Source organism: Colletotrichum destructivum, chromosome 9, assembly GCF_034447905.1.
Source record: "Colletotrichum destructivum chromosome 9, complete sequence".
Classification (NCBI taxonomy): domain Eukaryota; kingdom Fungi; phylum Ascomycota; class Sordariomycetes; order Glomerellales; family Glomerellaceae; genus Colletotrichum; species Colletotrichum destructivum.
The window spans coordinates 2,882,416-2,905,174 of NC_085904.1; the positions used below are offsets into that span (position 1 = coordinate 2,882,416).

The 22,759-nt window shown below is 56.5% G+C and overlaps 8 protein-coding genes across 8 annotated transcripts; 5 read left to right on the forward strand and 3 right to left on the reverse strand.

Annotated features, from left to right (window-relative positions):
- The first annotated feature begins 2,627 nt into the window (after positions 1 to 2,627).
- CDEST_13972 (Putative pleckstrin domain, Mcp5-type) lies at positions 2,628 to 8,833 on the forward strand. Its single transcript, XM_062930128.1, has 5 exons — positions 2,628 to 3,027; positions 3,156 to 3,599; positions 3,709 to 3,840; positions 3,945 to 7,313; positions 7,363 to 8,833. The coding sequence occupies exons 4-5, from the start codon at positions 4,235 to 4,237 to the stop codon at positions 8,394 to 8,396; spliced, it is 4,113 nt and encodes a 1,370-aa protein (XP_062786179.1). The 5' UTR covers positions 2,628 to 3,027; positions 3,156 to 3,599; positions 3,709 to 3,840; positions 3,945 to 4,234; the 3' UTR covers positions 8,397 to 8,833.
- A 63-nt stretch (positions 8,834 to 8,896) lies between these two features.
- Positions 8,897 to 10,880, reverse strand: CDEST_13973 (uncharacterized protein). The gene is made up of 3 exons (XM_062930129.1): positions 10,402 to 10,880; positions 9,984 to 10,283; positions 8,897 to 9,933 (listed from the first exon to the last, which is right to left on the reverse strand). The coding sequence occupies exons 1-3, from the start codon at positions 10,597 to 10,599 to the stop codon at positions 9,103 to 9,105; spliced, it is 1,329 nt and encodes a 442-aa protein (XP_062786180.1). The 5' UTR covers positions 10,600 to 10,880; the 3' UTR covers positions 8,897 to 9,102.
- A 382-nt stretch (positions 10,881 to 11,262) lies between these two features.
- Positions 11,263 to 12,522, forward strand: CDEST_13974 (Putative OTU domain, papain-like cysteine peptidase superfamily). Its single transcript, XM_062930130.1, has one exon. It carries the CDS (start codon positions 11,565 to 11,567, stop codon positions 12,519 to 12,521), a length of 957 nt encoding a protein of 318 aa, XP_062786181.1. The 5' UTR covers positions 11,263 to 11,564; the 3' UTR covers position 12,522.
- CDEST_13975 (Putative TPMT family, S-adenosyl-L-methionine-dependent methyltransferase superfamily) lies at positions 12,027 to 13,864 on the reverse strand. The gene is made up of 2 exons (XM_062930131.1): positions 13,129 to 13,864; positions 12,027 to 13,054 (listed from the first exon to the last, which is right to left on the reverse strand). Exons 1-2 carry the CDS (start codon positions 13,651 to 13,653, stop codon positions 12,695 to 12,697), a joined length of 885 nt encoding a protein of 294 aa, XP_062786182.1. The 5' UTR covers positions 13,654 to 13,864; the 3' UTR covers positions 12,027 to 12,694.
- Positions 13,865 to 14,154: 290 nt separating this feature from the next.
- On the forward strand, positions 14,155 to 15,248 carry CDEST_13976 (Putative argininosuccinate synthase, rossmann-like alpha/beta/alpha sandwich; the record flags this gene model as incomplete). The annotated part of the gene is made up of 5 exons (XM_062930132.1): positions 14,155 to 14,185; positions 14,682 to 14,759; positions 14,813 to 14,838; positions 14,894 to 15,001; positions 15,051 to 15,248. 5 exons carry the CDS (start codon positions 14,155 to 14,157, stop codon positions 15,246 to 15,248), a joined length of 441 nt encoding a protein of 146 aa, XP_062786183.1.
- Positions 15,249 to 15,938: 690 nt separating this feature from the next.
- Positions 15,939 to 17,465, forward strand: CDEST_13977 (Putative tryptophan synthase beta chain-like, PALP domain-containing protein). The gene is made up of 2 exons (XM_062930133.1): positions 15,939 to 16,357; positions 16,445 to 17,465. The coding sequence occupies exons 1-2, from the start codon at positions 16,018 to 16,020 to the stop codon at positions 17,284 to 17,286; spliced, it is 1,182 nt and encodes a 393-aa protein (XP_062786184.1). The 5' UTR covers positions 15,939 to 16,017; the 3' UTR covers positions 17,287 to 17,465.
- Positions 17,466 to 19,386: 1,921 nt separating this feature from the next.
- Positions 19,387 to 20,898, forward strand: CDEST_13978 (Putative nitronate monooxygenase, aldolase-type TIM barrel). Its single transcript, XM_062930134.1, has 2 exons — positions 19,387 to 19,764; positions 19,889 to 20,898. The coding sequence occupies exons 1-2, from the start codon at positions 19,641 to 19,643 to the stop codon at positions 20,836 to 20,838; spliced, it is 1,074 nt and encodes a 357-aa protein (XP_062786185.1). The 5' UTR covers positions 19,387 to 19,640; the 3' UTR covers positions 20,839 to 20,898.
- Position 20,899: 1 nt separating this feature from the next.
- CDEST_13979 (Putative tRNA (uracil-O(2)-)-methyltransferase) lies at positions 20,900 to 22,676 on the reverse strand. Its single transcript, XM_062930135.1, has one exon. It carries the CDS (start codon positions 22,544 to 22,546, stop codon positions 21,017 to 21,019), a length of 1,530 nt encoding a protein of 509 aa, XP_062786186.1. The 5' UTR covers positions 22,547 to 22,676; the 3' UTR covers positions 20,900 to 21,016.
- Positions 22,677 to 22,759: the final 83 nt, after the last annotated feature.

Consider the following 22,759-nt stretch of genomic DNA (forward strand, 5'->3'; position numbering starts at 1 on the left):
CATCATCTACCACGTATCTGTACACCACCTACCTACCTCATCAGCTTGTGCATGCACACGATGGCCATGCCATGGCGCGAGTGAAGCGGGCGAGGAGAGGCTGAACTCTGAAGGAAATTTGATCAACCTCGCTCGACGTCTTTACTCGAGACGTGTTTAACGTCGGACGGCGCGGAAACAAGCAGAGAAACGACGAGTGGTGGTCCAGAGACAGACGGATGGAACGAGAGGCGACGACGGCACGATAATGGCGAGTGACGGCGGGTGACGGGAAGTGTGATCAGCGCATGCAGGAAATTGCGGGCTTCAAGCTGGCTCAGTTCCCATTCGACGATGAAGCCTGAAGTTCCGAATTGAATACAAGTACACAGCACAGCAGAAGGCCTGGCGGACCCAGGTCCTAAGACCCAAGACGGGTTGGTGGGTGAAATTGCTTTCCTTCCTCTGCTGTGGGCCCTGGCAGCCTGGGTATCTCCTGGATGTGCAACTTTGTAACCCCCCCCACCCCCCTGGAAAGAGCTCCCTACCTAGTCTAGCGTTCTCCCCTGCACAAATGGCTTTTCCCTTACCCCCACTTTTAAACGAACCAAAGGGCGTTAGCGGGGATTCTGGTAGCTCCTACGAGTCCCAACTGAGATGAGGGTATCCCCAGTCGTGCCTTGCCCGGATGTCTTTGCATCCTTCCTGTTGGAGCATGAACAGCCAGGGGCCATGGCTGGAGGAGGAACTTCCCAGCCTACCTAGTATACATTCATGTACACACTATACAGTAGCTCGCGCAATCAGTATTGTTTGTCCCCCCAGTGTTGTTTCACCGTGGGATTTGTTTCTTGCCAAGCTAGGGTGCAGATACAGGTGCAGGTGCAGGTGCGTCTCGCTCTCTCTGTCTCTATCTTGGAGGCAACAGAGTTTCGCGGACGCTGAAAGACGCCGTCCGACTTGGCAAGCTTACAGCGGTTTCTTCTCGCCTGTATCGTAAAAAGCGGAGAACCCTAACGAAGATGTGCCTTCCAGGACACGGGTAGATACGTACTTCTTTCTCACTTGTCTCTCAATTCCCGTCACTTACGGTCGAGAGTACCTGCTCTCAGCGGAAAAGGAAGGTCATCCATCATCTTCTTTCAACAACCGAATTACCAAGTTTTTTTCTTCCTCGCTTAAGTGAAAATATAAGAAAAGAAAGGACCAACCGCCCACGTGCGTGTTGACGCCTCGAGTATCTACCTCACGGCCAACGGTCGATGGCTGACGGACTTCGACGTGCCGCAATTGAACTAATCATGACTGGTTGCATGCCTGGTGGTAGTGGCGTTGACGTTTTGTTTGTCGAGGACCCTTCTTCTTACGCTGGCTTGCTTTTCTTCTCCAGTGATCGTCTTTACATGACTCCGGCCAAGTGCAGTCGGTAGCTGTTTGGCTCGAGAAATCTCCGTCCACTTCTGTAGCGGGCAGACGGAACCGGCGGTGGGCAGCTAGCTCTCCCCTCTTCCCCTGTCAATCATTCTTTTCTTTGGGTTTCGGAGCAAGTAACTTCTGAACTGCAGGAGTAAAAGAGTAAGGCTAAAAATGGGTAAGAGAGGTTATGCGCATGCAGGCCTTTGCCGTTTCTAGCAGACTCTGGTGATGAAATGTATGAGTAAGCCATGAAATGGTAGTGAGTGGGATGAAAAGTATTATTCTTATTCCTATGAAAAGGTGCTCCAATCAAGGAACCGGCGCTCTTTCTAAAACTAAACGGAGGAAACCCTTCCTAAGAGTCCAGTCCGTCTTGCCATTCGTATCGTGCGTGGCTGGACCGTTGAGTCGTCGTGTGCGCTTGGATGAATAGGTGGTACCTAGACCCGACTAGTTTATTTCCATGTCGTCTCGTCTCTCGTCCCCTCCCCCATCTAGGTTTCTGGCTCGCTTCCCAATCACAGTCTGGTCGCTACGATGTCCATTCCAATCTAGCTCGTCCCAGAGGCCAGGGGGCGCACATTGGGTGTGGTTCATGTCCATGATCCCATCCATCACAGTGCATCCCGTAGCTTCCAGCCAGTCGAACCGCTGCGAAGCTGAAGCCCGGCTGCCCCAACAAGCATGAAGACTAGGCATGCCCGCACATCACATCACATCACATCACAGCAACACGGCACGGCACAGAGGCACAGAGGCACAGGCAGACGCAGCAAGCTTTTATTGTCTGCTTCTACATTCGCATCTGCACCTCCCGCCCGGTTGACTTGCCTTTTGCTGGCCCGCGTCGTTCCATTCACAACGCCTATCTGTACATACCTAGGTAGGTAGCCAGCTCTGATTACTTGCGGTAGCACGGGTATCTCAGGTAATAGGTAGGTAGGTAGAATTGGATTGTGTAGGTAGGTAGGTTTCTGTGGTTATGGGGCCTTTCCTCTCAGTCGTCTCTCGTGGCTTCCCCGTCATCGCTGCATCCATCTCCACTTTGGTTTGTCCTCATCCTGACGGTTGTCGGTTGACCACCCCCCCGGCCTCTACCCTACCTACATGGGTAGGTACTTGGGTGTAGTGATTTTTGTCCATCCCCATGCTCCTCGACCCTGGCTCGTCCCAATATTTCCATCCCATCTCAGCCTGTCCACACTGTCCCATGCTCGCAACAACGGAATTGGGTCTTGACTCTCAGTTCTTGCGCCTCGCCCTCTTTCTCTCTCTCAGCCTCTTCCCTCCTTCTCCTCCTCCTCGTCCACCTTCGATTCTGCAGAGGCGCTGCCATTGTTACGCCATTCGGCCTCGGATGTAGCTTCTGTCCTCCGCCTTGTTAGGATACACGTCCTACCGCTGTACGATCGATCCTCCGTGCATCTGTCCATTTTGACTTGCCACTTGACTGTTGGCAGTTGTACATTCCTTACTTATTTTCCTACTTGATCTCTACCACCCTTCACTTTGTTCCATTTGTTCTGTCTTGTCATTGTCTCGAACACGCCGGCGCGCCGTTGCTTTTTCTCCCCCCTACACTTGTTTCTAAAACTTCCGACAAACTATCGACCGTCCAGTCCGCCACGCTCGGTAAGCACCCTCCGAGGGTCTCAGACGAACCTCCGTCTTCCGGTCTGATCGCTGCGGGAGAAGCTGCTTCAGAAGAAAAGAAGGAGTGACCCCCAAGAGAAGAGGCTGACCACAGCACCCTCCGCCAGAACTGCGCGAGACAAGCCTTCACACGCATCTGTTGCTCCTTCCGCACTCTCTCGCGCCGCGTGTCTCTCCCGACCAACGTTTCTTCCCCGACGTGTTGCCGGCTTTCAGTCATATAATCGGCAGACCACCTCGCCTTGTACATTCGTCAACCTTTTCGTGTTCCCGTTTCTTTCGATTCGATCCTTTTCCAACCGACCTACCTACCTACCTGGTGTTGCATGCGACGTCCCACCTCGGACTTTCAAACTCGACTTGCCGAATGCCATGCCAACATAGAATCGCTCTCGACGTACCGCGACCCTGGCATTGTCTTGTCATCCGTTATTGCGACTGCCGACACCTTCGATTGCTTATCCCCCTGCTTTTCCTTCCCGACATTCTTCCAGGCTTCGAAAGCCAGACAGTTTCAACCCTGGATTTAGTTGCTATATTTCCCTGTCAAGGTGGGCAGCCCTCCAAACTGTACCCGAACATCCCTCCCCGGTCATCATACGCCCCTTATATCGTCTGGGTTCCGTGGACTTCATGCTAAGCCGAGACTCAATCGTCCAGAAACGGCCATTTGAGCGAATCTGTCCTTGTTTCTTTTCCAATCATTTGGGCCATCCGCCGTCACCTATCATTTGTCACCTCTTTGACAAGAACTGCTGCGCCCGCGACGCAGTAGGACAGCATTACCACATCGTAAGTTTCACCAAGTCAATTTCATGCATCTTCCTTGACACAGCCTTTCGGCCTTTCCCTCCAATGTGCCTCTCCCGCCGCACTGAAAACTAACCAAAAGTCAGTGGGGGGGTCAAACAGCGTCAATGCGCCACTGATCGCGCGGTCGGACTGCTCCTCTGGTGCCTGTCATTTCCACCGACAGCAAGGATCCCTGGGGACCAGCTGTGTGCTTTGATCCCCTACTTTCCATTTTCTCCAAAACGGCTGGCGATCCAAGCACACTTCCTTGTTGTAAGCCGGTCGACCAAAACCTGAATGCTTACAACTTCCTCTTGAGAGGTTCAATTGGGGACCACTGCGCCCTCAACACCTCATTGCGACTTTTCCTCTCTGTCTCCGTCTTTCAGTCAACATGGCTGTCTGGGAAACCGAGGACGAGTCCAGGGGTGATGCCGCCGTGACGGCATTGCCTACACCCCAGGATACACCCTACAGAACACCATCACGAAGCTCGAGAAAGTCTCGCCGCTCAGCCACCCCTCCAAATGGGAAGAAGAGCCCGTCACCTCCTCCCGTTCCCCATAACGACAAGGGCTCCAAACGCTCCTCCCGAAATATGACCAACGAAGATGGTATCAGTGTCCTCGATCCACGTCGTTTCACTCCAACCTTGCACGCCAACCTCGTTGCCGAAATCCTGAACTTGAGGCGAGATCAAGAAGATAAGGCGAAGCTCATCGAAAATCTCGAGGTGTCTTTACATGCCTCGCGCCAGGAGCAGGAGTCGCTCCAAGAGTCGGCAGCCACCGCCATCAAAGAGAGTCGCTCGCTGCAACGTCAATTGGCCCTACTCGAAGGCGGCACCTCCTCGGCGATTGGCGAGCTTGCCCGCGAGAGGGACGAGGCCGTTGACTCCATCACGGAAGCGAAGAAGAGGCTTGAAGTCGCTCAAAGAAAGATCCGAAGCCAGGAAGAAGACTCGCAAAGGGTTCACGACCTATGGGCCCAAGACAAAGACTCCTGGGAGGAAGAGAAGCGCAAGTATGAACGCAGAGTCCACGTTGCCGAGAGCCGCTTGAAGGCGGTCCTGGATGAGGTCGCCGCCTACCAGGCTGCTCAGGCCAACGGCAACGGTCACGACAGCGAAACGGAGGATCAAAAGGACAATGATGCGGCGAGCGTCCGAACCATGAGCATGACCAACAGCGTCCGGTTCTCCATGCAGCAGAGTCCCGGCAAAGTGTTTAATGGCAACTCTCTGGCCGATGAACTCAACCTCGAAGGCGATGACGACTGGCAAACCGATGATGGCGGACGTGAGAGCGCCCTTTCCTACCACCGTCACACCCGAACATTCAGTCGCGACAGCGTTTTGTCGAGAATTCATCGAAGAAACCAAAGTCTGGAAAGCCCTCAACGCCCGGGAAGCGTTACTCGAGGCAGACTTTGGATGAACCAGACAGTTTTGGAGGCACTGGAAGACGGGATTCAAGAAGATGACGAGGATTTGATGCCGCCCCCTCCGCCGCCGCCGCCAAAGGTCACCTACACAGACACTGGCATTCAGTACTCGCCTCCTCCGTCACCGAAGCTGGAGCCAATCAAGCCAGCAACACCCGAACCCCCCGTTCGGACGGAGAAACTCCCGGAAGTCGAGGCCACTCCCAGAGGTGAATGGGAGGTGGAGGCCAACCAACGGCGCAAGCGCGTCCACATCAACCGACCGTTGGCTATCGAGCCGCGCCCATTCCACCAAATGGTCTCGGCGGGCTCGCAGACAGCCGAGGAGCCTCTGAGTCCTCCCAAGACGCCCAAATCGCCGTACAGGTCCATGACACCGCCCCCTGAGAGCCCACCCACCGTAATGGTGTCGACCTCGACACAGACGGACAAGCCCGAGGAGAAGCCTCAGTCTCCCCCGGTCTTACGACCGACACAGGAACTGACCATTCCAAGCATTAGCATTATCCCGCCCTCGAGCCGCCCAACGACGCCGCGGGAGCCACGGCTTCCGCAATACTTCAAAGACTTTGGTTGCCAAGTGTCAATCATCTCTTCGGTAGAGACACGGTCTACTGCTGTCCAGACCGAAGAGATCCTTTCAGATAAGCGACTGGCCAATCTCCCGGTTCACTTGCGCCCTTCAGCAATCACATCGAGACCCTCGTCTCCCGTCATTGCAACCGCCATCACGACCGATGACCCACGGCACTTTACTCCTGTCCCTGGACAACTGCCGCCGAGGAACCCGAGGAGACTCACTAGCAAGCGCAGCCTTACGGATATGCCCTCATCCCCGCCCGTTTCACCCGTTTTTGGGGAGCAAACCCGTGACGCCTATCCCGGTAACAACGATGACGGGCCCTTGTCAAGCCATACCGCGCCCATGCGACGTCCGCATCGCTTCAGCAGTCTGTTCGCTGGGTTTCAAGACGCTCAGAGCTCTGATGAGCAGGACGAGTTTGATGCTGATGTGAGCGACTCCGAGTACCGAACCGCCCTGTCCGCTCCTGGAATGAGAATGACGGACTCTCGGGCCTCTAATCGCACATCTGTCAGCACATTTGCGGCATCACCGGAGCAGACCAAGAAGTCTGTACCCATGAGGGGCTCAGTGCGTCCAATCGGAACCGAAAGTTTCAGCTACAACCTGGACAACAGAGACATGGCCGTCAAGAAGCCCCCGGCGAAGCCTACGGTCAGGGGCTACGAGAAGACTTCTGTTGGGCCGTCCGGCAAGCAGAACGTCATGCGAAAGGCTGCCATGATCCAGAGCGGTATTGCCAGCCATCAGGGCCGCCCCAGAAGCCCCAGTCTTCCGGAACCTCGTGATCCTCCTTTCCCTATCCCAACCCGGGCCAGCTCTCGGCGACCACCGTTCAGTGCTAGTGCCCCGAGTGATGGCCAGCGGAGCCCGACAAAGATGGACGCACCGTGGCATCGCCGAGGCATTGGTCGCAGCCACTACCGTGCCGGCAGCGTTCACCGTACTAACAGCATTCGCAAGGTACGATCGGCGGCCGCCCTTCCCCGGAACCAGAGATCCCGCAGACAAGGAAGCAGGTCTCCGCCTCCCTTCTCGGAAACGACCGAAGCGCCAGAGAGCCCAAGCCTGCCGCCTCTTCCATACAACGATATTACCAGCCCTCGGTACGACACAAGCTCCCACTACAGGTCGCACAAGTCAAGGCTGTCGACTACGACAGCCCGGACCGCCACAACGGACGTCAACTCTGTCGGCGGTGCTTCCAATGGCGCCTCTCAAGCCACTGGAGTTGTCGACGCCATAGCCCAGACCATGGTTGGCGAATGGATGTTCAAATACGTCAGGAGACGCAAGTCATTCGGAGTGCCCGATAGCGGCAAGGACGATTCCAGCAACGACCGCCACAAGCGATGGGTTTGGCTGGCTCCTTACGAGCGGGCCATCCTCTGGAGCAGCAAGCAGCCGTCATCTGGTAGTGCTTTGATGGGCAAGACCGGCCGGAAACGTACGTGACAATCTTCATATATCATAACAAGCAAGCTAACAATGAGTAGTAACAATTCAGTCCGTGCTCGATGTCAAGGACGACAACCCTGCTCCCAAGAACCAGGGTGCTGTCTTCAACCGTTCGATTCTTATCTTGACGCCGCAGCGAGCGTTAAAGTTCACCGCCACGTCTTCTGAGCGACACTATGTGTGGCTCACGGCGCTTTCTTTCCTGGCACATTCGACCCAGGCAATTCCAGAAATCATTGCGACTCCGCAACCTGTGAAGGAAACAACGGTACCGGATTTCGAACCGCCACAACCAACCAGGCGACCTGGCATTCGTGACTCGATTCGACTGACAAAGAGCAAGGCCCCCCCCTCGGTTGTTAGGAGCGCAGGCCCGCCAAGTATCCCAAGTGTTCCTAGCATTCCCTCGTCAAGGACAGGCGATGCGTCCGGTTACAGGCATGCGGAGGCATTCGCGACCATGCCGAACAACAACCATCAGCGCGAGCAATCCGGAGACGCGGCCGAACCCCCCTTCATCCCTCGGTTCACTGAGCGTTCAAACCAAACCACGGTCCATGGAAGAAAACGAAGCAATACCGGAGGCCATGTCCCACCGCCGCTCTCCTTCCGCGGCTTTTCTGGGCCGGGCAGCGTTGGGCAACACAGCTACACCAACAGCAACGCTGGTAACAGCGTCGGCACGGCAGGATCATCAGACATATACCAGTCTCAACCGTCGCAGGGTTCGAGCAGACAGAGTTGGGGCATCAGCACCGCCGGCTCCCAGCGCACGTCAGAAGCCTCGTCACGGCCAGGCGGCAACTTCTTCGACGCTATCGGCACAGTGCGAATGGAAGCCTTCATCAGCCCCTTGGCGTACTCAGGATTTGACAGAGACCCCGATGAGCACGAGGAATACCGGTATCGAGCCCGAAGACGGAGCAAAGAACTTCGACGTCGACAGAGCCGCAGCCGCCACCGAGACAGCTACAGCTCTCGCGGCACGCGTGGCACAGACGGCTACCATGGCGGTAGCCGAGTGGCTGGAGAAGAAGACTACTTCAGAGATGACCCGTTCAAGGGCTTCTAACCCCTGGGGCGTTCAGTCACTTAAATCGTTCCCTGTTGCGAAAGGATTGGACCGGAGCGCGCGGGATTGCATTCTTTCGATACCCAATTGTGTACTATTTCTTGTGTGTAAGTGAGGTATGTGGTTGTTAAACAGGACCATGCCCCAGGACAGCCTTTGTGCTCGGAGTTTGGAGAGGTACAGGAAGGCAGATGGCTGCCGGTAGTAAGTATGTCTTCGAAAAGACAGTTTGTGTCTGATCAGGTCACCAAGCCGCAGACCGCGGGGGCATCATGGAAAAGATGATGGGTTGTTGAATTGTAAGATGTAGTCGATTCGGAGGGATTGATGTTAGCTTCGCTCTGTAGATAGGTCCTCAGGGACGGATGTTAATCATTCAAATACCGTTCAAGATACATTTACCTAGTGCGACAGTATGTCTGTGACGGGATCTTAGAAGAGGCGGAGTTTCTAGGTAGTTGTTGACAAACAGTATCTGTAAGAGCAATATGAAATGCCCCAAGAAGTAGACTCCCATAAAACAGATTCTTGCCTATGGAATGAAGCTACTCAATACCCGTTGACTCTCCAGACAGTCGAGACTTCAGCTTCAAAGCACGGCCAGAGATTGTCTGCTAATGAGATCAAGGAAGCCCCGGGTCGGCTCACTCGCGCAAACGCACAACATACAAAAGATGTAGACAAACTTCTCTGGCCGCAAGCCCCTTCAATTCTTGACTGCGATTTTCTTCAGCGCCCTCGTCCTCTTCCGTGGCTTGCCCGCGCTGTTGCCGGTGTCCTCCTCGTCCGCGGGAGCGCGACGTTTTCGGGGTCTGGTCAGGGGACCGGGTCGGGCTTCCCCCCCGGTATCCTCTTCTTCTTTCTCTCTGCCATCGTCATCGTCTACGTCGTCGTTGTTCTTGTCCATGCTACTGTTGGACTTGTGGCCCAATTTGTTGGGGCTGTTGGACTTGGGCGCAGTCTTGCCCGCCGTGACAGCATTCTTGGACAGGTTCCCGTCCGCGGGCATTGCGTGCTTCGGTTTCGCCGGCTCTTTGGGGGATTCGGGACCAGACACTGATTGGATCTCGTGCTCGTGTTTTTGTTCTTGCACGGAGCCTATGGGCTTTTCGTGGTCGTCGGCGTTTTCAAGCTCATCGCCGCCCTTCGAAACAGCCGGCGCACCTTGATCAGCAGGCGCTTCTTGGTCTGAATCCTCGGGAGTGTCCGCGTCTACAAATCCTCCCCGCCATGCCTGGTGTTCGTTCAACGTCTCCTCACAGATCCGGAGCCGGACGCTAGGATAGCGAACGTCAAGAACCGGCGCTATGGCCCAGTGAACGGTACTCAGCTCTCCCACAACCTCCGCGGCTATGAGCTGCGGGAACTTTGAAATAGAACCCTCCTGCGCGACACCAGAGGCGGGTACGTCCTTGGCGACGTTAAGATCCCTCACGGCGTCCCGGAGCTTCCTGGCAGGCTCCTTGTGCTGCGACCAGGGCGGAGCAAGCGCCACGAGACGGGCGAGGAGTTCTTCCGTCGATGGAATGATGCCTGCCTGATGGACATCCTTGGATCAGCAGACTTGTCCTTATCTGCGGATGAAACAAGAGAAAAAGAGAATTGGTGGGGTAACGAAGCATGTGATTTATGGAGTAGGCCGATGATGGTCATCTCCCGCATCATAGCTGCCTCATGCGTCTGAACGACGTCGAGGCTAAGGCCGCCGAAATCGACCGGCTGTTCGAGGAACGCGAGGAGCTCGTTCCATGCGGTGCACGCGCGCTCTAGTGCGCGGTGGGAGCGCCAGCGTTGAACGCCGTCGAGGTCCCCTTCCTCGTGTTTGTCTGCGATGACTTTGGCGTAATTCCAAATGGTCTGAGCCGTGCTGAGGAGCTCTACGGGGATCTGACGCGGGGATGAGATATTAGCATTTTGAATTTCCATCAAGCATACAGAGAGGAGAGGATAAGTGAGAAACGGTAATGGGAGGTCGGCTCTTTGGCCGGAGGGAACGTCCACTTACAGCTGTGCACTCATTTCCCTCTCTACCGCAGAGGATACATGGCCCTACAACTTCGGCTTCGCAACACCTCAGGAAGATGTGGCGATGGAGGGACCCCACACACGCGGTGCATGGATGAGTATCCTCGAGAGCCTGGAAGCCGATCTCGTCGTCCAAATGTTCCTTGAGTTCCTGCTGGACGTACAGAATGACAGACATGTCGACGGTCGTCTGAGCTGTACCTGCTGGATGCTTCAGAGGGTTGAGTGACGGGGTTAAGGAACTTCCAAGCTGGTGATGTGGAGGGCTTGTAATTGAAGATAAGAAGGAAATCAAGTTAGAAAGAGATGTATGGAGCGAGTAGAGGCTAAATACTAAAAAACTCACATCTTCACCTCAAGGGGGCGACGGATGGGGCGACATGAGTCATGAAGCCTAGAAGTTCCCACTAAGAACCTAGAAAGACCAGAAGGCAGATGGTTCTGGCGGTATCACCCAAGTTCTCAGGTAGGTACACAGAAGTTTCAATCGTCCAAGGCACTCGCCGATTGATGTTCTAGCACCATCGGGATCTGGGAGGAGCGAACAAAGAGAACTCCTCCGGCAGACAAGCAAGGCATACCTGTACGTTTGGCAGAAGCCTTCGAGAAGTCCGAGAAATACCCAGAAACCACTTATTTCTGTAAAAGGTTCGTTTCGGCGTAGGCTCCCGTGCTGATGCGGCCCGGCCTATAGGTACGGCGTTCGGGGGAAGTCGAATTACGGGGCCGCTCTCCGGGGGCGCACCAACCCCGCACCCACAGCACGGCGCACCCCCACTAAGAAATTTCACCCCTCCACGCAAGCTTGAGGTACCGTACCTATCTGCAGTGACGTCCCAACCTCCAGCCGAGAAACAACACATCAGCTCACATTCAGCCTTTTGCAAGTATTTTCGCTCAACCACCGGAGCTTCCCCTTAACTCGTCTTACCTCAAATTTTCGACAGCACAATTTCTCCTCCCACGAGTCCGTTGCCTCGGAACCGAACCGGCCGGTCGCGCCCTGAGCGACACACTCCACCACCCCTCCTCTACCACATCGACAGCTCGGCACCTCTTCCTTCCCGCCGACCGCGCCGCAGAGGCTGACTGCCCAGCCGATCAAGAAAATATCCGAACAGGTCACAGACGGCAGTAGCCACAATGGAGGCCGAAACCCTCGACCAGATGCAGGCGCGACACCGCAAGGAGCAGCGCGACCTCATCGGACGAATCACCAGCAAAAAGAAGAACGCAACAAAAAAGTCACGCAAGGGCGTCAACGAGGAGTGCGCTGATATGGAGAGGCGGCTCAAAGAGAAGCAGGAAGAGGAGCTCGCGGCCCTGACTGGCGGCGGCACAGACGTCAACGAGGAAGTGGAGGAGGACGAGGTGGCAGACGCCCCGGCAAACGACGATACGGCCGCGCTCGCGGACAAGCTCAAGGAGACCTCCGTCTCGGAAGCCACCCCACCGACGGAAGACGATACCCAAACACAGGATCAGGGGCAAGGCAAGAAGCGCAACAGGCAAAAGGAGCGCATGGCGCGGCGCGCGGCGGAGATCGAGGCCGCGGCGGCAAAGGCCGAGGAGGAGGCGCGGGGCATGACGGACCACCGCGGCGCCGAGAAGACGTACATGCTCAAGGAGTTCAAGACGCACTCCCTCGCCGAGAAGGAGATCGCACCGGACGGGCACTGCCTCTTCTCCGCGGTGGCGGACCAGCTCGCGCAGTGCGGCATCCCGCTGGCAGCCACCGCCGCGGCCGCCGCGCAGCCGCCGTACAAGGTCGTCCGGGCGGCAGCGGCGGAGTGGATGACGGCCCACCCGGACGACTTCGCGCCGTTCCTCGAGGAGGACCTGGAGGCGTACGCACGCAAGATCCGCGACACGGCGGAGTGGGGCGGGCAGCTGGAGCTCGCGGCGCTGGCCAACGTGTACGGGGTCGAGATCCGCGTCGTGCAGGACGGGCGGACAGAGAGGATCGGGCCGAGCGCTGGGGACATAGACGGCGCCGCCAGCGAGGAACCCGGGGTGGGGGGGAAGGAGATCTGGCTGGCGTATTATCGGCACGGGTACGGGCTGGGCGAGCATTACAACTCCTTGCGGAAGACGGCGTGAAAAAGGCATCAGTTGGTTGGAATAATGTTATTTTTTGGTTGTTGCTGGGAGTCATGAGCTATACGGCGGGTTTAGTGCACAGCATACACACAGCATATGCGAAGACGGGGCGTGACCCATGGCACAGGATGCGAAGGCATCGCGGAGCAAAGAATCGTTTCAGATACGGGTATTCAGTGACTCCAGACGTGGATCCAATCGCGCACCGTGCCGTCCTCGTTCATGCCCGCCCGGTGCGTCCTGGTGGGTTTAACAAGCTCCAGACGCCTGAGGCCGTCTTCGCGGAAGGGCGGGACGACGACGACGTCGGCGGCGTCGCCGGCCTGCGTCGAGGAGGAGAACTCAAGGGGCTCGCCGGGGCGGGAGAGCAGCGCGAGGTAGATCTCGGGGGTCAGCCCCCACGGCGGTCCGGGCTGGGAGAGGGGCTTGCCGGAGGGGAACTCGAGGCAGACGAGGCGGCCGCGGGGGCTGAGGAGGGTGGCCATGCGAGTGGCCCAGGAGGAGCGTGCGGTTGGTGGGAGGGCGCAGAGGAACTGGTTGACGCACGTCAGTCGGATTCTTCCTCTCGTGCGAGGCTCCGTGGGTTTCGCTGCAAGGGAGCTCTCACGGTGTAGTCAAAGATGAGGTCGAATGCCTTTTCGCGATTCCATTCTTCGAGCCAAGAGTCGGAGAAGAAGTCTCCCGATAGCCACGTCACGCAGCCGGGCTCTGCCCCGCTGGGGTGACGGATGGCGTAGACCTCAAGCTCTTCATCCGGCGCTTCCGTCGCAGCTTCGAGCTTAGCTGCAATAGCCTTCTCGTTTTCCTTCGCTTCAGCGATTGCGGCGGAGGAGAAGTCAAGGGCGAGGACGTCGTAGCCTAGATTAGCCAGGAGGAGGGCGTCGTGTCCCTTTCCACAACCCGGCACGAGTGCCGTTGGCTTTTTACAGCTGGATTGTTTCTGCTCTGCCGGAGAAGGGGTGGGCGGAACCAGATCAGAACGTGTCGTCAGGATGTCAAGTAGAGCGAGAGAGGGGCCGCCGCGGTCCCAGGGCGTGTATTTTTCCTCCCAGAAGGCAGACCATTTCGGGCCGTGGTCCGAGAGTGGTGTGTCGGCAAAGGTCGTCGAGAGCTTGTTTGACTCGTTTGTCATCGTAGCTGAGATGTTCGTTGTGCGTCGTTGGGAGATATTTGGATTGGGATTGCGGCCCACAAGACTGACACTGGCTGTGGGAGGGACTCAATAGTCACCGAATGAATGCTTCCTTTGCTGGCGAGTAAAATAAATAAAAAAGTTGCTGATGCTAAGATAAACAGAAACAACTCTTTTTTCTGTTTGGTTTGAACCGTTCACTCAAAAGATTGAATCAGGTGGAGAGCGAAGTCATGAGCTCAGCACCCGGAGCTAGTGACCTCACAGGCCCCCCCCGAGGACCCCGCGCCGCGACGGAAAAAAAAAAAAAAAGATGCCCCGCGTTCGAGGACGGCGACGTGATCCCTGTCGTCGTCAGGGACACAACAGGCCCCTTCCAACTTTGGCTAGCCAGCTGCGGTGGGATGATTAACCCCAAACTGCAGGGCAATGCTCAATGTGTCCTCCTTGTGTCGGCTGGGCGCCTGCCTGGCTGTACTGTACGCCGTTCATGAATGCGGGATGCAAGGTACCACGGCTTCTGGATTCGTTGGTAGGCGCGACAGCTGCTGTTCATTCTCCACGGGTGAGATGAGGTCCTCCTCGGTAGGCGACGGCGCGCCAGTTATCGCGAACTACCATCACCTGTTATTGAGGAAGTGGAGTCTAATCGGCTAGGGTCTTCCCAACAGGAACATAAGTCGGTTTATTGAGTCATTGGCCAATCTATCAATCGCTATAATCGACCACGGGGGAGTTGACCCCGGAAAGGGGTAAGTGGCCTAATCAAATAAACCGCTCTCTTTACTTACACAAGCGACAGCAATGACCAAGCCCGCTTCGAACTGAGTTCCCTCTATTCACTCCCGAGCATACCCGCCGTTCTCCGTGGTTCTTTGGCCTCATCTTTCACCCTACTGCGCTCAATATCATTGTTACTCTCTGAAGGTGTCCGAGACACTCAGCGGCCCAACAGCCAGTTCCGGTAACAGCAAGTAGATGCGTTCAAAGAATCGCAAGAAACAATGCGCTGCTGGTTTTCTCTTTAGATTTCTACGAATCTAACAGGGATAGCTTGCCTTCTACACCCATCAACCCCTCCATCAAGGTCATTGCGCCTTGGCGTCGTAAGTAACGAGTGCTCTCGAGGATGTGTATCGCTGACAGACATTGTGCAAAGTTTCTGAGCTCTACCAGCGTTTCCAGGTAACGTAATCTGGGAGTTTCGAACTGAGATATCATCTGACTGTCTTGTCTTCAGGGCCGCAACGACCTCCTCGACTATGCTGCCGAGAAGGGCATCCCGGTTACCTCCACCAAGGCCAAGCCCTACTCCATGGACGACAACTTTGCCCACTGCTCCTACGGGGTGAGTTTGCATACCAGGCACATTCGATGTCATTGCTAACAAGACATAGGCTGGCATACTCGAGGACCCCAATGTCACCCCCCTGAAGGGCTTGTGGACCAAGACCGTCTCGCCCCTCAAGGCTCCGGATGCTCTCTTGGACATCACCATCCACTTCGAAAAGGGCCTTCCCGTCAAGGTCGCTACCCCTGAGCAGACTGCGGCTATTCCAGGATATAACAGCAAAACCGCATTACGGTTGGCGTAGGAAGGAAATCGAATTGACGAAAACTTCAGAAGTAAAGATTCGTATCCCGTGGATGGCGAGAAATCTGCTGATGACAGCAGTGTCGGATGTTGAAAAAAGGCTCGAGTGATAAAGCCAAGTGTTGCCTTTTCGTTGAGTTGTAACCGACCCTGCTCCGAAGTAATGAGGGAATGCCTAAGATGCGACCCCACACATTCCAGCACAGGAATTAAACCAGTTCTTGAAATGATTAATTCTTGGAACCTGGGTTACAGACTCTCCGAGTAGCCGACTTCGGCGCGTGCCCAGGGGTTCAGCGTTGAGTGCAATTTTCGTTCGGTGCACAGAATGAAGGAGGGGAGTTCGTTTACTTTCATCAAATTAAACAATGTATATTGCCAACCAACAAATAGTTAGGGTGCCTCCAAGTTCAAAGGACATTGCGGCATCAGATGCTCCGCAGAGTCAGTGTGGTGGTGAGGAATCGGGTGTAGTATTAGCCGCGGCTAAATTCTGACGGCGGTAGTCGTGTATCTTAGTACGAGACGGCCTGCCCTTTCGGGCTCCCAACCGCCGACCCTTCAACGACCAAAGCGGGGTTGCCCCGTCCGGAGGGCGTCAGCGTCCCCGATGCCGGCCGGGAGCGCCAACATCTTCGCGCCCCGCTCCGTACGACGATTCATTTCGCTCTTGCCTTTTTTTTTCTCCTCTACAAGACTTCACCAGTCAGCTCATCAAATCCCAAATTCCGCTCCCCTTTCTACCTGCCAAAATCTCAAACACACCCGGTATGGCCGACCTATCAACCTGCCTGCCCTTGACTCGGGCATCGGTCGTGGAAGCCCACAAGCTCGTCAAATCTCACGTTCACTACACCCCCGTCCTCACCAATAAGACCCTAACGGCGTTGGCGTCGACACCGCGGAGCGCGGAGGACCTCAGGGGCACCAAGTGGGAAGGGCGCACACCGGCGAAGCCCGTGCTCCGGTTGTGGTTCAAGTGCGAGAACCTGCAGCGCATCGGCGCATTCAAGGTCCGCGGCGCGTTCCATGCTGTCGAGAGGCTGAAGAAGGAGCCCGGGTGGCTCGAGAACGGCGGCAAGGAGAAGGGTGTCGTGACGCATAGCTCAGGTATGTCAGACTTGGCCCTTGATCTCACCTGAGAGAATCGGGACATGGGGCAACACGGAGGAGGTCATTTTTTGACAGAGCCCTCAGGAAATCATGCCCAGGCTCTCGCCCTCGCGGCCAGGGAAAGCGGTATTCCGGCACACATTGTGATGCCTGACATCTCCCCGCCCAACAAGATCGCCGCGACGCGCGGATACGGCGCAAACGTTGTATTCAGCGGCAGCACCTCGGTCGAGCGCGAGGCCGTCGCCGACCGCATCATCGCCGAGACGGGCGCCCGCCTCGTCCCGCCCTACGATCACCCGGACATCATGCTGGGCCAGGGCACCATGGGCCTCGAGCTGCAGGAGCAGGTCCGCGATCTCATAGCCGCGGGTCACTCAGCCGCGAACCCAACGTTCAACTCGACCGGCCTGCCGTCATCCGACGGCAAGTCGGGGGCGAAGGGCCTGGATGCCATCATGACGCCTTGCGGCGGCGGCGGCATGCTCTCGGGCGTCGCGCTCAGCTGTGAGGGCACGGGGATCAGGGTGTTCGGCGCGGAGCCCGAGTTCGAGGGCGCCGACGACTGCAAGCGCGGCTTCGAAGCTGGGAAGAGGGTAGAGAGCGTCAAGACACTTACGATCGCCGACGGACTGAGGACGCCCGTAGGAAAACACCCGTGGAGCGTCATCTACGAGCGCCGGCTCGTAGAGGGCATGTTCAACGTGTCGGAGGAGGAGATCAAGGCGGCGACGAAGCTGGTATTTGAGCGGTTCAAGCTGGTGGTCGAGCCGAGCGGCGCTGTGCCGCTGGCGGTGGCGCTGTTCAACGAGGACTTCAGAGCCATGGTGGAGAAGGAGGCGGGAGAGGCTGGGTGGGATCTGGGGTTGGTTTTCAGCGGCGGCAACGTTGCCATTGAGGGTCTTCTGAAAATATTTGCTGCCTAACACTTGGAGCCATCTATAAATTCATCGATGAAAGACAACAATATGGAACAGTGGTTTACTAGCAACTTCATACACCAACTGGACCGAAGAGAAATAGCCCGTCCGTAACTGACTAGGGCAACGCTCTTTCTGGCTTGCTTTCCGAAAGCCTCGCTGGTATGACCTGTCGAGCAGCGATATAGAAGGAAGTTGACTGAAATAGAAAGCGAATGCTTCTCCAAAATACCACAAAGGCAACGAAGGCCAAGAGTCGTCGTCAAATCTCCAAAACTCTTGCGGCCGCATCTGACAGCTCTTATGAGCTTGATAAGGCTATCGCGCGCCTCTGCCAAGAACAAGACGAGAGTGTGCAGCTTGATGGAGAACGGGTGTCCGATGAAGAGAATTTCGATTGCGAGGATGAAGACGACGACACGGACAAAATTGTTGGCCTGCGCCAATTTGAGTATTATGGTGTCTTCAGTAGAAATCGGGGTGCTCCTTACGGATCGGAGATCAGGCCCAAAGGCATCCCATTTGCAAGCCTCAGTCGATCTCTGCCGATCAAACAAACCATCCACTTCTACCGATCTCAGAGATTTAAGTGGGATACTAAGGAGATTTGTCACTTCATGAATCTGGTTTCAACTGGATAATAGCTGGGGAAAGATGCTGCAAAGAGATGGGAAAGAGGTAGAGGAGAGGTTCGGATGGCTACTCAGCTATATCAGGACTGGAGCATATCCCAACAACGTGCAGCAGCTTGTGGGCGCACTTCTGGAACGATTGGATCAGAATTGAGGTGTTCTGAGGAACCCGAGACAATTCAATGCAACTGTGACGTTGGTTGTCACATCACTGATCACCTCAGCCCGGACTTGGATCCGAACAGAGTCAGAGCGATCATTACTGCGACTATTTTGTCAGCAGTTCTCGCGGATCTGTCTTCCCTTGGGGTGCAGATCAATCAGACCCAAGCCCAAAAGAGCTATGGAATCTTGATTGCCAGCCTGTGGGCCACCTTTGGAAAGAAGCGTACCTGAAATGTTACGTTGGAGATGCCCTTCCGGACGACACTAAGACGATTTGGAGGGGAATCGAAAGTATAAGCAAACAGCCTTGATCGAAAAAAGAAAAGGACTGGATCGTCAGAACGTTTCCGAACGGCGAATCTGACTGGGGCGATGTCAAGACAGCACCTGGACCATTTCAAGCACAAACGCACACCGTACGCATTCAAGCAAGAATGCCAACAGAAGCTCGACTGGACCTCCTTCCGAGATGATTGGACCTTGCCGCAGAAAGAGTGGCTCGTAAAGTCTTCAAAAGAAAACGTCCCTTGGTCTAAGATGGCTTCGCTGTTGAGGGAGAATTTTGAGATAGAGCTTGCACAGACAGATATTGACTTTTTGATCCAACAAAAAAAAAAAAAAAGAAGAAGAAAAACCTCCTTGGAAGGACACTGTGTCCGAGTTGCCGCAGCCTTTGAGGTGCCTGTACAAGTACAGCTTCCTCGTGTCACAATTCAGGGACAATTCAACGAATACAAGAGAGATTATTTGGAGGGTTCAGACTCGCGCAGAATGAGGCTATGGTCCGAAGAAGAGATCGATTGGCTCTCCAGAAAAACCGGCGGCACGGGGTGGAGTTGGAAAGCGATTGCAGCGCAATTCAAGACAGAATTCGGCCGTGAGCGGTCGATAAAAGCTGGTCGGAGGTGTCGCGATTACTAATTTTTGTTGAGCTTTCGAGACGAGGGCATGGAATATAGCCGGTGGGAGCCGTTCTATCCGGAGCAAACCAACCAACTGGTCTCTCCTACGGAGGGGGGGGCCGACAGAAACAGCCTTCCTTCCATACCATAATCCGGTTCTTGTAGAAGCAATCGAGCGGTTGAAAATCGTACTTCCCGTGCGCTTTGTCGTCCGTCCTCGAGTTGAGGTTGTTCGGCCGATTAGGGTGATACGGACGGCAGTTCGCCAAGCCACTGTCGGCAGGTCCCCGGCGGACACAGCGGGTGTTTCGGCCCCGCTCGTCCGCGGAGATGCCAGATCGGTATCCACCCCTTACCCGAGGTCTCGCTGACCTCAACAACAGGCCCCATACCCCGTGGGACCGGGTACCCGGCGATCTTCCCGTCTGACGTACGCACGCCAGCCGCAGTGGCCACCAGGTCGAGTGTGTCTCATCCAGTCATTCCACGCCCACATTCACACATAATCTGATTCACCTTCCCCTCGACCATAAATATTTCCTCCCTTTCGACCCAAGAAAAAGAGTCTCGAACAGCATTGTCTCACCCCTCCCCTCCCCCCTCAAAAAAGGTTCAAGAAGTCGGGCAGAGAAACAAACAAAGAAAGCAACAAAAAGCAAACATGTCGCTCTCGAGACTGGTCTCCTGGTTTCCCCACGTCAAGGCGCCCGTCATCATCAATGCGCCGATGCTCGGCTCAGCCGGCGCCGCCATGGCAACTGAAGTCCACAAAGCCGGTGGCTTCGGTAAATACCTCCCCCCTCCCCCTCCCCCTCCCTTCCTTCCTCCCTTGACTCGGCCAAAACCCGAAACCAGAAGCCAGTGTCTCTCTCTTTCGTGTCGCGCCGGTCGGACTGACAAATCCTTCAGGTTTCATCGCCGCGGGCTACGACTTCACGGAGTCCTCCACCCAGGTGACGGACCTAGACAAGGCCCTCACCCAAGCCCGCACACTCCTCTCCACGCCCCCCGCCGACGGCGTCAACGCCCTCCCGCTCGGCGTCGGCTTCATCACGTCTCGGGACCCGGCGTCCCAGTTCACCGCCAACGTACTCCCGGTCCTCACGCGCCACCGCGTCGCGGCGGCGTGGCTCTTCGCCCCGAACGCCGAGACCAAGCCGCACGCTGGCATCATCCCCGCGCTCCGCGATGCGTCGATCCGGGTCTTCGTGCAGGTCGGGACCGTGGCCGCGGCGCGCGAGGCGGCGGCGGACGGCGCGGACGTCATCGTCGCGCAGGGCGTCGATGCGGGCGGGCACCAGTTCGCGCGCGGGTGCGGCGTGGTGGCGTTGGTGCCGGAGGTGCGGGCGATGCTGACGGCCGAGTTCCCGGGCCGGGAGGTCGCGGTCGTGGCGGCGGGCGGCATCGTCGAGGGCAGCGGCGTCGCGGCTGCGCTGGCGCTCGGGGCCGAGGGTGTGGTCATGGGCACGCGGTTCGTGGCGACGGACGAGGCCCTGAGCGCGCGGCTGCACAAGGATGTCATCGTGCAGACGCGGGACGGCGGCGTGAGCACGTGGAAGTCCGACTTCCACGACAAGCTCGTGGACAACAAGCTCTGGAAGGACGGTTACGACGGCCGGGCGATCGTGGGCGACATCCACCGCGAGTACCACGCGCTCGGCGGCAAGACGGCAACGGTGAAGGAGAGCCAGGAGAGGCTGCGGTCGGGGTGGAGCGAGGACGAGGGGAAGAAGATGATTGGGAAGTGGGCGGGTGCCGGAGTGGGACTTGTCAACGAGATTAAGCCGGCGGGAGAGGTGGTGGTCGAGGTGAGAGAGGCTGCAAGGAAGAGAATTCAGGAGCTGGCTGGATCGATTTAGAGGAAGCCCGTAGAGGCTCGTATGGGCACATCCATCTGGACATGGCTGAGACGCTGCACCAGAAGATTCCGAATGGTGCCGAAACCGGCTCAAGCACAGACACATCGTATAAGAGCCATGAAAATGGTATCAATGGAATGTGATAGCGTCCCTCTTTGAGAAATGGTCATGATCTGATCTAGTGCCCCTTTTCCGACTTTGTCAACTTTGCTGCGCTTTCAAAGTATCCCTCCGTACCGCCATACTTGGCCAAGACACCGTCTATATTGACCTCCTCGAAATCCCGCGTCCGCGTCCGCCCCAGCAAGGCCGTGTTTCGCGTGCTCGGGATGCGCAGCATTTCCGTCTCAACGGTCCAGCCGCAATCTTCGGCAATCTGCGCCGCCCAGTCGACCAGGGACGCATACGTCGACTGCGACTTTGTCTTGTCTCGCGGGGGTGGGGGCCGGTACTTTTGGCCGCCGAGCGCGTGGCTACAGCAAGGAATCATGATGAAGGGGCTATCAGAGAGTGTCGCGAGGATGGGCGTCCACGGCGTCAGCTCGTCCGCGTGGTTCGAGACGATGAAGGTGTCCTTGGGGAATGCGCCGTTGTGCACCTTTGCCAAGTCCAGAACAGGCTCCTGGCCCTCGGTGTACGATGGCCTGGGGATGATGTCAGGGAGGAGAACCAACGCTTGGAGAGAATCCCGCCCGTTCTGGACGGAATTATACTTGGCCCAGGACTTTCTCGCTCTGGCGTCGAACCCCCAGCCGGAGTAGCCCTCTTTTATCAAAAGATAGACCAGGAGGCCATTGCCGCAGCCAATGTCGACGAAGCCGGGAAACGGCTGGTCCTTGTACATGTCTGCCCAGAGCTCGATCAGAAAAGCAGCGATGCCTAGATCCTCAAAGACGTGTTTCGAAGGGTCAGTGGTCTCGGCCCAGTTCTCCACCAAGTCTTTCGCATACTTGAGCTTGAGCTCTGCGTAGCGGTTCTGGAAGCGCGCCTGGGGGATGACAACGTCATGGTGCACTCGCTTGGTGTAGCCTTGAACGCGCCCCTGGCCGTGCTTCCAGAGGGCCTGCAGCAGCATGCGGGCGGTGCGCACCAGCTTGTCGACGGCGAAGTCTGTCTCGCTGTAGAACAGGTAGTGGATGGAGACAGTTCCCACGGCACGCGCAGCGTCCCACTCGTGAAGATGCGCGACACCCCGGACCTTGGGGTGGTAGAAGGGGAGGTCGTCGGGAGAGGAAGCGTGGGGGAGGTAGACGACCAGGGACCTGGTCTTGGTGGCATCTGGGGTACATGAGGCGAAGACGCACGTCTGCTCCAACGGATCGTCCCGGCGAGTGTTGCGCGGGATCAGCCTACGCACGAGAACACGGTCGTTGTGAAAACCCCTGAACACGATAGGGACAGGCCGCTGCTGCTGCTGCTGCTGCTGCTGCTGCACATTTTGTGCGGCGGCGGCATCTTCTTCGGGTGAGTCTGATGCAAGGGGAGGAGAGGAGGGTGTCCAGGTTGGGTCGGAATCATGAAGGATGTCGGCACGGAAGAGCCATGACGAGTTGATGTTTGGGTTCTTGACCAGATTCATCATGACATCCTCAAAGACGTCGGGTCCGAAGGCGCAATCCTGCTGCCACAGAGGGTGCCAGACCTCGCCCGAGACATCATGGATGAGGGGATCCGCTGATTGCCCAAGTGCCCTTGGGTTGTAAGCCATGATGCGGCGGGAAACAAAACAGGGAAAAAAACAACGACGTTATGTAGTTTTTGTTTCCCGGGCTGCATGCGGGAGGAAAAAGAAATATAATGAGACACCGAGCTCCAAAATGTGCTGCTGGGAGGAGGAGCTGAGATGTGTGACTGTGATTGACTGTGTGACTCGGAGCAGATATTCGCATGAACGATTAGAAAGGGCGCTAGTCCTATCTCG

Excerpts from the sequence above, each read along its gene's own strand:
- CDEST_13972 (XM_062930128.1), top strand. The coding sequence starts at position 4,235 with ATGGCTGTCTGGGAAACCGAGGACGAGTCCAGGGGTGATGCCGCCGTG. Across the intron at positions 7,314-7,362 it reads GGGCAAGACCGGCCGGAAAC|TAACAATTCAGTCCGTGCTC; the intron begins GTACGTGACAAT and ends AACAATGAGTAG.
- CDEST_13973 (XM_062930129.1), bottom strand. The coding sequence starts at position 10,599 with ATGTCTGTCATTCTGTACGTCCAGCAGGAACTCAAGGAACATTTGGAC. Across the intron at positions 10,284-10,401 it reads AGGGAAATGAGTGCACAGCT|ATCCCCGTAGAGCTCCTCAG; the intron begins GTAAGTGGACGT and ends TCCCCGCGTCAG. Across the intron at positions 9,934-9,983 it reads ACCAATTCTCTTTTTCTCTT|GCAGGCATCATTCCATCGAC; the intron begins GTTTCATCCGCA and ends GATGTCCATCAG.
- CDEST_13974 (XM_062930130.1), top strand. The coding sequence starts at position 11,565 with ATGGAGGCCGAAACCCTCGACCAGATGCAGGCGCGACACCGCAAGGAG.
- CDEST_13975 (XM_062930131.1), bottom strand. The coding sequence starts at position 13,653 with ATGACAAACGAGTCAAACAAGCTCTCGACGACCTTTGCCGACACACCA. Across the intron at positions 13,055-13,128 it reads ACCTCATCTTTGACTACACC|TTCCTCTGCGCCCTCCCACC; the intron begins GTGAGAGCTCCC and ends TGCGTCAACCAG.
- CDEST_13977 (XM_062930133.1), top strand. The coding sequence starts at position 16,018 with ATGGCCGACCTATCAACCTGCCTGCCCTTGACTCGGGCATCGGTCGTG. Across the intron at positions 16,358-16,444 it reads TGTCGTGACGCATAGCTCAG|GAAATCATGCCCAGGCTCTC; the intron begins GTATGTCAGACT and ends CAGAGCCCTCAG.
- CDEST_13978 (XM_062930134.1), top strand. The coding sequence starts at position 19,641 with ATGTCGCTCTCGAGACTGGTCTCCTGGTTTCCCCACGTCAAGGCGCCC. Across the intron at positions 19,765-19,888 it reads CCACAAAGCCGGTGGCTTCG|GTTTCATCGCCGCGGGCTAC; the intron begins GTAAATACCTCC and ends CAAATCCTTCAG.
- CDEST_13979 (XM_062930135.1), bottom strand. The coding sequence starts at position 22,546 with ATGGCTTACAACCCAAGGGCACTTGGGCAATCAGCGGATCCCCTCATC.